Source organism: Cimex lectularius, unplaced genomic scaffold, assembly GCF_000648675.2.
Source record: "Cimex lectularius strain Harlan isolate CLEC.00 unplaced genomic scaffold, Clec_2.1 scaffold105, whole genome shotgun sequence".
In the NCBI taxonomy this organism is placed as follows: Eukaryota; Metazoa; Arthropoda; class Insecta; order Hemiptera; family Cimicidae; genus Cimex; species Cimex lectularius.
In genome coordinates, this window is record NW_019394178.1 from 537,887 (window position 1) to 550,248 (window position 12,362).

Genomic DNA, 12,362 nt, shown 5'->3' on the forward strand with positions numbered 1-12,362 from the left:
TCTTAAATGGTCTGTTTCAGTATGCAAACAATTTCTTGTTCGGTATGCCTACGAATAAAAAAGGTTTTCATACTAATAAACGCACATTTTTTGTATAAACCAGGTCGAGTGAGAAAAATAAGTTTCATTGTGAGTAAGGAACAGTATAAACTGATTTTTTGAAGGATTGAAATGATTGTTTCATCCCTAGTAAAAACTGGTTCGCATCTCAGTCGGAAGTGAAATTTTACCCACGAGAGCAATGCGGAGGATCGCATCGGATAAATGTGGCAGCAAAGGTACAAGAGAGGATTTCACATCTCTTATTTTTTTATCCCATCCTGGTCTAACCAAATATATCCTCTACATAGCGAGCTTCATCAAAGCGTTAAGGCGGATCATCATGTATTTGGAGCGCATCTTTAAAAAATAAATAAATAAATAAAAAATAAAATAAAAGACAAAAGTTGTAACCATTTTGAATATTCATGAAGCGACTAAAAAAAGTCAATGATATACGTAAATACTCAACGGGAATTTTCTTGTCTCTCTGTATCCAATTCGTAAGGATCACTAAAAAACCTAAATATCAACAATTTACTGCAAATGCTAGGCGAATTCAGTGAGGGCGCAATATTTTAAATAAGAACTTTTTTCATCTTATGATGTTATTTATTTCAATGTACATTACTTCCCGATAATGAATAAAGATAAAAAAATCTAGTTAAATGATTTTTACACCAACTTCCTTAGTTGCACAAATACACCCTAAAATCCATCAAACTTAATTGCATGATTTTTAAAATTTCTGTCTCAGTTTGAAGAGAACATTTTCTTGTTCTATGTAACGAAGGAAAGACAAAGAAGAGTCGTTTTTGCTAGTAAATTAATTTCTTTTAATTTTTTTGGAATTCATAAAACTTTTGACGATTTATTATAAAAATAACTATAAAAAAATTTACGAAAAATTAACTCATACACACTAATAAATAATGATTAAAAAACATTAATACCAAATTACCTAATTTTTCCTCAATTTTAGAAATATATTGGAATCTATAAAATGTAAACGCATAATTTTACAAATTTCTGTCTTTTGAACTTTTAATGTGTATGATTTAGCAGGTATTAGCTATAAAGGTAGAGAAAAAATGACTGTGTAGCTAAGGACTGTGAATAAATTGTTTGAAGGATTTAAATGATTTTTTCACATGTAGCTAGAGAAAATTAATATTGTTAAAAAAGGGATGATTGATCAGGATGTCGAACACAGAAAAATAGCAAAACAGCAATTTCATGACCCACAGAAACTAACAAGCTATAAAAACAATAAATGTTTGATTCTTAGATATTCTGCGAAGTTTGCAAATAAATTTTTGTTTAGTGTACCTACGAATAAAAAACGTTTTCCTACTAGTAAATGCTATTTTTTTTATTAAACCTGGAAACTAGTCGGGGTGAGAAAAATAAGTTTCACTATGGCTAAGGACCAGGTGATTTTTAAAAAAATTCAAGTGGTTGTTTCGTCTGGAGTGAAAACTGATACTTAGATATGGAATGGATAGACATTCACACTAATAAATACAGATGAAAAACAGAAAAACAAAAATTTAGTTACATTACTTTTACACCAACCTTAGATGCAAATCTATCTTGAAATTCATTCAACTTCAAATGCATCATTTTTAAAAACTCTGCCTCAGAGGGAAAAAAACGAAGAAAGGTGGTTTTCACATGTTAATTATTTAGGCATAGAGTTTAACCTGGAATCGAGAGAACTTGTGGTCGTCACATGTATGATTTAGGAGGCATATAAGGCAGTGAAAAATGACTTTCCGTGTAGCTAGGGTCTGGGAATTACTTCGGTGATCCTTTGAGGAATTCAAATGATTTTTTTCACCTACAGCTAAAAAACGGTGAAACTGTTAGAAAAGGGATGGATTTATGCTTTCAAACTAATAAATAGGGATGAATGATCAGGGACGTACACAGAAAAAAAACCCAGCAATTTCATGACCTAAGAAAATCATAATCTGCAAAAACAATAATTGTTTGACTCTTAGATATTCGGTGTCAGTTTGCAAAGGATTTCTGGTTTTCTTGCTCGTAAACGCTACTTTTTTTCTGATTATGCCTGGAATCTAGTCGGGGTGAGAAAAATAAGTTTCACTGTGGCTACCGTACCAGGAAATATGGTGATTTTTTAAAGATTGAAATGATCTGAGATGCAAAAATATTAAATTCATTCAACTTCAAATGCTTCGTTTTTAAAACCTCTGCCTCAGAAAGTATAAATCCATAAGAGGGAAAAAAACGAAGAAAGGTGGTTTTCGCATGTGAATTATTTAGGCGTATAGTTTAACCTGGAATCGTGAGAACTTGTCGTCGTCATGTGTATGATTTAGGAGGTATATAAGGGAGTGAAAAATGACTTTCTGTGCAGCTAAGGACTGGGAAATACTTCGGTGATTCTTTGAGGGATTCAAATGATTTTTTTCACCTGTAGCTAAAAAATGGTGGAATTGTTAGAAAAGGGATGGATTTATACCTTTATACTAATAAATAAGGATAAAAAAACAGGGGAAAAACTAAGCCACAATTGGCTGAGGCTTCCTTTTGACGCATATGGATAGTTGGCATGTGTTGTGTACTCAAGTGCCTTCTACCTAGGTATTCTGTGTCGGTAAGTTAAATACAGAATGATAATATAACATAAAAGATCATTTGGGAAAACCGTTTGACGGGCGTGAAGGGCTCGTTCCCCTTGGAAGATTGAAGTGATTACTTTTAGCACAGGTGTCGAGATGGTGGAGTATAAATGGTGAAGTCGAGGCTCTAACAGATCAATTAGAAGTTGGTGACGTAGGGCATGCAGACCAACTGTTTACATGTCAAAACCGATTATATCCCCGGGTCAGGATTGGTGGGCGATGTCGGTCTCAGGCCGGGATTGGGCCGGTTCTCCATTTGGTGGGGGTCTCGAACAGGATCGGTGGGGAGGGGCGGCCCCATCGCCCTAAGTGAGATGTTAGTCTAGATCTTGGTATTGATGTGTCTGTGTCCATGTGTGTGAACATTGGTTTCATATCTTAAGAAGTGAAGTGCTGGGACTAAGTGGAATACCGTCATGACCTAGAAGGATGCCGGAGAAAGAGAGCTACCCTCTCGGGAGCGGCCTTCCCCTCCAGTTCCCCGCCCCCCTGTTTCACACCCCTTTGCCCGTCGACCAGAGGACGCACGATGGACGTTACATCTGGGATGCCCCCAGGATCATACATCCCAGCACGCCCACGGCCTTCCATCACCCTCACCCGTCAGTATTACCCTATTTTTTCCCTTTTTTTCTCTCTTTGCCATACCAATTATTTCTCTCACAAGCGTACAACAAATTAAAAACAATCCGCCAATACACACTATTATGTATAATAATAATCATACACACAACACTCCTTTCTTCAATTAAGGTAGAATAAAAATCTAAACATTTATATAGTCTAGGTGCAAAGCTTTAATAAAATACGATTTTTTTAAACAAAATTTCCTACGTATCAATATGGCCAGAGGATACATAAATGAATACCACTAACATCACACAGGACCACAACAAAGTTATAAACAATAAAATAAGGGTTTTCAATAAGTCCTTATTATCCAATAACTCTTATAACTATTAATTAATTTAAAACACAGTACACACTAAGATAAAATATGAATCTATTTACAATGAAATTGAAAAATTCAAACATTCTGCTTGTACAATCTAGCTCAATTTATCCTACATTTTTGTTTTACATCGACCAAAATGAATTTTTAAGCCAATTGTGAATTAATAAAATTGTCTTTCTTAAATGCCCCTGGGACCCATTAGAATCTACCAATCCCACCTATCGTAATAATAATATTAAGCTTTCAAAGATGCATTTTAAGTTTTTTACTTAAAACTTATAATACAGTTAGTTGCGTTTTAGGTTACGATCCAATAAGTCCTTATAATATTTGCTTGAAAAAAAAATACTACAAGTGTATTTACTGTGAAACCTTGAAATTTAAACAGCTTAAACCATAAAAAAAAGTCGTTAATAATAAATTTTAAAAAATCTCCTTCTCAAATGGTGAGCTATGTCACATTTAACATCTACCTACCTATTGTAATAATAATAATAATAATAATAAGCAATAAAAATACTACAAGGGTAAAATAAGGCATAAAATTGATTTTTTTGCGGTAAAATCTTGGAAGTCAAACTACTTCAATATGTCCTGTTTCACACCGACCAACAATGAAGATGCCGAAGACAATGAAGTCTCAAGCAATAAAATAAAATTTGGTTACCGATCGTTTTGGTCTACATTCCCGTGTTGGCCTGTTAGACGCGTTTCGGCAGTTTATTTCCTTAGCCTGGCAAGCTGTGTTAAAACGTCTCCATATCCCCGCATACCTCAGAAGGAAATCAACGAACGTATTCAACGTGCATTATTAATTTTCTTTATAAAATGGAGTATTGGGTTACAATCCAAAAAAGCTTTTTAAAAATAATACTAATGTCAAATAAAATGAAATATCAATTTATTTGCAGAAGAATCTTTAAATCTATAGTCTATCTCGATATATACCATCTATTTAATATCGATCAAAATACAGTTATCCAAGAACAAAAATGAAAGATTTTCATTGATGAATGATTAAAATTTGCTTCTTAAATGGCGGGCTGGGTCCCATTGAATCGAACAATCACTCTTATCGAAATAACACTATAAAAATACTACAAGCGTGAAATAAGGCACAATAATAATTTATTTAGGTGTAATATTGAAAGTCACACTACTTCAGTATGTCTTGATTCACGCCGACGAGAAGTCTTAAGCAATAAAATTTGGTCGTTACCGATCACTTTGGTCTGTCAAACGCGTTTCGGCATTTCGCCATCTTCAGTGAGCCTCTCTAGCACCTCTCTTGTCCACCATCAAACAGACAACAGGAATGAACAATGAACGTTTTCAATAATACATTATTAAAATTCCTTTATAAAATGGAGAATTGGTTACATTACGATCCGACACTTCCTTATAATATTTAAGTTAAAAAATTAAGAGTTTCAAATAAGTCAAAATTTATGCGTTCCGAAATCTAAAAAATTCTACCCAGACCTACTTTCTGTTTCCTGTCTACCAGACGCGATTAAATACTTTCAACAGAAACAACCTTCCTATAAATCGTGAGATTTCCCCTTGTTCTGCGGGATCATAAACCTATTGTTTGATAGTTACCTATCATTTTGGTCTGCCTATCCTCGCTGATTTTTGTTAGTTCAGTGGCGTTTCGGCATTTGGCCATCTCCAGTGTCGAAACGCGTCTGAACTAATAAAAATCAGCGAGGATAGACAGACAAAAATGATAGGTAACTATCAAACAATGGGCTTCCCATAAATGTTTAAATAAAAATATACAAACATGAAATCAATAAATGATTCAAAATGATGATAAAAATGATTTTTTTTATCAATATGCATATTTAGTCCATCACCGACAGCTAGTCCACATGATAATTTTATGTAAAAAGATAATCAGGGATGATTGTCGTTCTTTATTACCAATACCCATTTTGTTTGAATTCAGAGAATAGAAATAAAGGCAAATGAGAAAACATATAAAAAACCACTTTCTGAAGAGTATAGTTGATACAACTATAGTTTGATGAATGCATTGTTTTTCACATTAAATATTTATTGAAGAGATTTAATCTAAAGCGTGCGTACGATCGAAATTATCACAGTAAAAAAGTTTCTTTAGTTATAACGTCAAATACAAATAATCGCACTAGCTACTCAATAAATAAAATTATATTTCATGTCATTGTTAAACAAAAGAATATGAAGCAAAGAACTTTCAATAATTTAATAAAAAAAGAAAGAAAAATTGTTAGGCAGATTGAGCTTCTAAAATGTACAGAATTCTCTCTCTCTCTCTCTCTCTCTCTCTCTCTCTCTCTCTTATTTTTAATTGCTTATGGGTTAAATTGCCAAACTATTTGATCATTCGCCCCACATTCACGCTAATAAATTACATTCACACTACACCAGATTATTCAATATTTTTCGGGGTAGTTGTATGACTTGTCCCTCCCCATTAACGCTAATAAATTCCATGCAGACCCCACAATTCATTTTCATTACCCCTTAGATCTCAATATTCCTCGGGGTAATTGAGGGTAATACCCTCCATTCAGTAAATAAATACTTCGTTCCAATAAATAACACGTATCACCATGTTGGTGAAGATATCTACATACCATTAAAAATGCCCATCTTGGCTTTTATTACGATCCAAATTATCAATTTTAGCTCATTAAAAAACCAAAACTCATACCAGATATCGTGTTAATTTATTATTGAGCTTCTGTTAAAAAAAATTCCAACGAGCGGAAAATTTAAAACCACGTCTAATTGCTACGATTTTGAACACAAATAAACCGAACTTTTCTCCCGCGCGCACGCACACGGAGGCACGAACACGTTTAATTGTATGTTCGATCCCAGCCGAAAATTAAGAAAAAAGAAGAAGACGAAATAAGAAGCAATTATTTAACAATTACAGTTCACTGAACAGTCATGCTTAGGTTAGACATAACTTATTTTAAAAAATTGTTCCACATGTTTTTGATATAAAAGCTAAAAATTTATAAATTATTCTGAAGGCCAAGATTTTTCCTCGTCGATCGAAAGCATCTCGGTTCTTTTATTGTTTATCTGTAGCTAATTTAAAATAACACTCTGAGGGGACTTTATGCGTCAAAACCTATACGCACCGTACTTAAGAAAGTCCAAAGAAAATCTGTGACTTTTCTAGAAAGATTTGATTTAATATCTTGCTGCCTGAAATGCAGTCAACAGCGGTTTTAAAGTAATTTAAGCTTACTTGAACCATAACATAGTGATAAAGATATTTCTGATAAGTTCTATAACTATTAAAATTTAAAGCCCTGGAGAAATAATATAATTAAAAGCACATTAGTGCCTGCGCGCACGCACGTATTTCACATGCCTATTACTATTTCATTGCCTATCCACGTGGTAACTTAAATGGCCATGATGTTTGTAATAAAAGCATTCTCAAAAGGTTTATATTGCAAATTCTATACTTTAAAACCAAAATTTTTTCGTTGGTGTAACATAACAACCATTTAGTTGTTTTAAATGTAAAATGTAAAAATACCGAAAATTTTAATGTAAAAAAATTAAATGGTTGATATTGTTCCTATATGTTTAACTAGCCTGATCGCCGAATGAATGAACAACAACTTAAGGAAGAAAATAAAGATACAACTACAATTTACAAAAAACTATCAATTATGCCCACGGTGTAAATGTATGACATATTTTCCAATATGAAAACGTGGATTCCATATATCTTATTTTTTGATAAATTGCAGTATAAATATAATATGGATACATGTAATTTATATAATCCGCCATGTAATTACCTACGAGATTATACGGCGGAACAGGAGGTGCGCGTGCGTAAAATAAAATATTTGCATATTTGTAAAAAAAAAAAAAAACATGGGAGAGTATGTTTTATTTATTTTGCAGCGATGGTTGAGGATAAAAGTGGTCAAAAGTTTATTCCACTACCAGAAGTGGGTAAATTAAAAAACACACTCTTCCTTCATCTTCAAATAAATTATTTGGTAAAATATTTTTTACTCAACAAGTGATTTTAAACAAAATTTCAATCATTTCCTCACTTGTGAATTAATGATAATACCAAGATTAATTTTCTTCTTAGGATAAAATCAAGGAAAATGTGAAAGTTTTTGACAGGCGGGGAGGGAAAATGTTGATGTTTAAACTGTTAAATTTTACCAATGACTGAAGGAAAATTGAGACTAGATTTATTAAAACTTCGATGAAATAATTACTTTTAGACAATGATGATCTTTTTGGTATGATAAGGGTTATTTGGCGTGTTTACCAAATTATATAATATAGATAATTAAACTTTGACCTGTTTTAATATTTGTAACTTTAAAACTGGCTATTTAAGAAGTATTGCAGTTTTAAAAAAATTAAGTCTTATTGAGTGTAAATAATGCAAATAATTAAGGATTGTTGTCTTATGGCATGTTTTAATGATACTGCTAGTCAGAAACTCCTACTCTGCAGTCTAAAAAGATGCCGATACCTGCATTCGTACATTTGAGAGGATTAGGGTGGAAACATGGTAGTTGGCCACTGTTCGGCCAAATCCTTTTCCCGGCCGGCTTCCTTTACCCAGGTCGTCCGGCGGGTTTACAGCACATGTCCATTGTTGTAAAAACCTTTTACAACGTATTTCCACTTAAGAAAGAATACCAAGAACCTATTTTCCTCCAGTTTGAAAAGAGGAAAAAATCCAGTCTACAGTCAGCGGGGTTTAGCGGGATTTTTTGAAAAAATAGAGGCGATAAAACTTAAAGGGTTTACAACTTATCGGAGGATCTTCTCGGAATACATCGTAAATTTGAGATTTCAAAACAATACTAACGCATTTTGAGTAATTCAGACGATCCCTGACAGAATATTTGTAGATCTGTTAGTTTTTAAATTTTTACCTGACATAAACCGGAATATCCTAAGGTTTCTCATTTACTGTCATCACGAACTCAGAAAGAGATGCAACAGCATTCATCATTGATTTTAGCCAGACAAAGCAATAAACTGTTATCAAAACTGTCATCCTTTAAAAAATAGACTGAAGTTTTCATCAAGTTATTGATGTATGAAAATTTGATCAGCAATGATAAGTTGATCTTCATAATTAAAAACACATACTTATGATAATGAAGTAACTACACAAGTTAGAAATTTTAAAAAATGGTCTAACAAATTTTTTAGCAAAATAAATAAATTGGGTGAAATCTCGATCATAAGAATGGAGTAATCAATCTGCTTACTTATGACAAGTAATTTATAAAAATTATAACTCATAAGTGCATAAATTATACATAAATCATCATTACGTAAATTATAACTATTATAATGATTCATTTTTATTTGAACGTAAAACTCTCCTCCTGGACTAACAAGATCTTTTATTGTCAAAGAATCGTCAGTATCATGATTTAAAAGGTCGACCGCAACACCCATTGAAGTTGAATGTTATTTAGTGTTATTACAGATCTCACTCCAGTCGAGTACGATATCGAGTTTGATCACACCTCATTTTCCGCTTCACTGCTATCACACCACAATCTCTAATTGATGATCAGCCAAAACCCACCTAATGGAAAGCGATTTTAGACCAGATGTACATTTGTGATACACATTTTATCGTTAGTCATCTCCAGACCTAGTTGAAAAGCATCTGCCATCAAATTAACGAAGGGCGAGATTTTCGGTTCACACCTGTCCAACTAATCAGCTCATTATACCTTCATATGACTTAAAAATGACCTTCAAGTAGGTTTTGTAAGGTTATATTTAATAGATCTAAAATTTAAAAAAGGAACGGAAATATGAACTAGTGATACCCCTGGTTTTGTTATGGGGGAAACATTTTCATTAAGGTGTGTTTTAAATAACAAATAATTCACTTGGCTAAAGTACTGTAAACAAATAGAAATTCATTTTTTTACTAAAAACATTGGTGAAGTTTAGTGCCTAGTAGACAGATAGATAGAGATAGATAAGATAGAAATATAGAGATAGATAGATCTGATTTAAGATAGATTATTTAGATAGATAGATTTAGATAGATAGATAGATTATTTTTCCAAATGGTCTTCGCTATTAGTGCTTAACAATAACGGACATCCAAAGCACCTTATATAAACATTAAAAAAACGCAACTTTCGACCATTAGATAACCATTTCACTTTTAAAATGATATCCAAAATTCACTTTCTCAGGGAGCAAAATAAAATTATCAAATTTGCTTGGATTAGAGTCCATGGTATTAACTAAAATGAAGGAGTAGATAATCTAGCGAAATATGCGGCTTGAAATAGGCAAGGACTTACTTCGGTGCTGGTTAGCAGTTCAGAACCTAGACTCCGTAGACCCCGCGGTCAGGGGTTCGATTCCCTCCGTCGTCCCTGGAATTTCTGATTCATACCCCAAAACGGTCCGTTGCTTTTTCATACAAACAAACGCATACAAAACGAAAACTGGTAAACTCAGTAAAATATCCTTTTTACGTCGATCCAACCTAACAATGGAAGAAGCTAGTTTCATAAAATCCAGGTGTCGAAATGTGCGTGCTAACGTTCAAATCACGTCATTTGTTCTTAGAACCTTCATAAATTTGGATGATTTAAATGAGACTTATCTAAAAACTGACAAAATAAAAGGCAAAACGGAAGGAAAATTCGAGAGGTGAGGTTAAGATGGGAAGTTAGTGTCCGAGTGGATCGAAGTCACGATAGCTCAAGTAGCGGCGTATCTAGCCGAAGGTCGGGGGTTCGAATCCCGCTCGTGACACTGACTTTTTTATCTCAACCAATACCTTTCATAAATATTAACTAATTGAGAAATTCTGTATAGGGGAGAGAAAGAATATTTAAGAACTTGAGCCGACAATTTCTTCTCTCATTCGTCTACCAACCTAAGTTCTAATTCTATGAACATAAATATAGAATATAAATGTGTGGTGTTTAGTGACCGTTAGTTAATGATTATTTAGAGATCGTGAGAGATAGAATGTAAAATTTAGAAGGACATAAACCTATATGTATGGTGAATTAGTGTGTCTAAGTCTAGTCTTCTAAAAGTCGAATTTCAGGTAAAATTGAATTACAATGCTGAAATCTTGCTCTCAGCAGCAAGATCCATGACCTTAATTATTCTCCAAAATCACACATTCACACACCAAATCCGACTTACATACCTACTATGTGTATCTAGCCGAAGATCGTGGGTTCGAATCCCGCTCGTGTCATTGACTTTTTTATCTCGACTAAAAACCTGAATTAATTGTAATAAAATTTAATTAAAAAATTCTGTGTGTATGTTATTAATATGTATTTTTCAAAATGACCGTTCATAATGACGCTACCGAAAAAAAATCGAGATAGACAACTTAGCAACGAAGAAGTACAAAACCAAAACATTTCCAATCCAAACAAATAGGTAGATAGATAGAGAGAGAGAGAGGGGGGAGGGAGTGAGGGAGACAGAGAGAGAAATTGACTGAGTGAGCGAGAGAGAGAGAGAGAGAGAGAGAGAGAGAGAGAGAGAGAGAGAGAGAGAGAGAGAGAACGAGAACAATTATGTGATACAGGGTGAGGGAGGGTGTGCTAATTCAACATATTCCAATGGGACCAACAGAAGTGCCTTTCCACTCAAATGATGGCAATGTCTGAGAGGAATAGTGAGAAAGAAAGTGAAAAAAGAGAGAATATAGACCGATGGATAGTGATCAGGAAAAATATATATATCTAAATATAAATCAAGATGATAGAAGATGGTTAATCAAATATTTATACTAATTGGTAGATGGATAGATGTACCGAAGAGACAGAAAGAGAGGAAGAGAAAATGAGTGAGAAAGAAAGAAAGGAAGAGAAGGAGAGAGAGGGACAGAGAGAGAGAGAGAATGGCAGATAGATATTGTAAAAGATTGAGATATAAATATAGATACAAAGACGAGAGTGAAATAGAGACAGAAATAAAGCGAGACAAGGCAGACGTTTAGACTGAGTGTGTTATTGAAATTGGTTATGAGTCCGACGTGTTTTTGTTTTACATGTGTGTTTCAATTGCTAAATAAAAATTCAAGATGAAAAATAAAACAATTTGCCCTTAAAAAAAATAATTTAGTGAATTTATTGCAGAGTTTGACAGGAAACCTAACAGGCGTGAAAGCAATTTAACTATATTCTGGGCGATGTCCAGGTCTAATTTAAAACCCCTTTGGCGTTCTTCGACAATTGTGAGAGATCCTCTTACCAGGGGACGCAATTAACTGGGAAATAATTCTTCATCTAAATCCGTCCCGTCGCGTTTTCACGGTACATCGAATCGTGAAACCGTAAATACGTGAACATAATTAATACCGGGGACGGTTTCATTAATGGAAGAAGTTGCCCGTGTCGCCTGAGTTGTCACTTGATCTACGATTCCTTTTTGTCGGAACAGGTGGAGCCTTAAACAACTTGTCGACGTTCTCATGATCGCGACTCGTCAAAACTGGTTAATCAGATATAGAAAAAAATCTACATAAAAAAAGGAGGAACGACCATAAGAATAAATATAGTGTATAATTGAACTTAATGATCAGTTAAAATATTTACAAACTATAGTACACCTATTGCTCTATTAGGACAACCTGCCAACAAGTCAATTATCAATTGGCAATTAAAAAAGGTCTAAAAACAATCAAGCCTCTGTTATAAAGATAATCAAAT

At 33.6% G+C, this 12,362-nt stretch overlaps 1 protein-coding gene across 1 annotated transcript in view; it reads left to right on the forward strand.

The window, feature by feature from the left end:
• Positions 1–2,963: 2,963 nt before the first annotated feature.
• Positions 2,964–12,362, forward strand: part of LOC106664814 (transcriptional activator cubitus interruptus) — a 64,962-nt gene continuing 55,563 nt past the window's right edge. Inside the window, exon 1 of the mRNA XM_014390827.2 lies at positions 2,964–3,292. Coding sequence (XP_014246313.1) covers positions 3,120–3,292 — 173 coding nt within the window. The 5' untranslated portion in view covers positions 2,964–3,119. The remainder of the gene's footprint in view (positions 3,293–12,362) is intronic.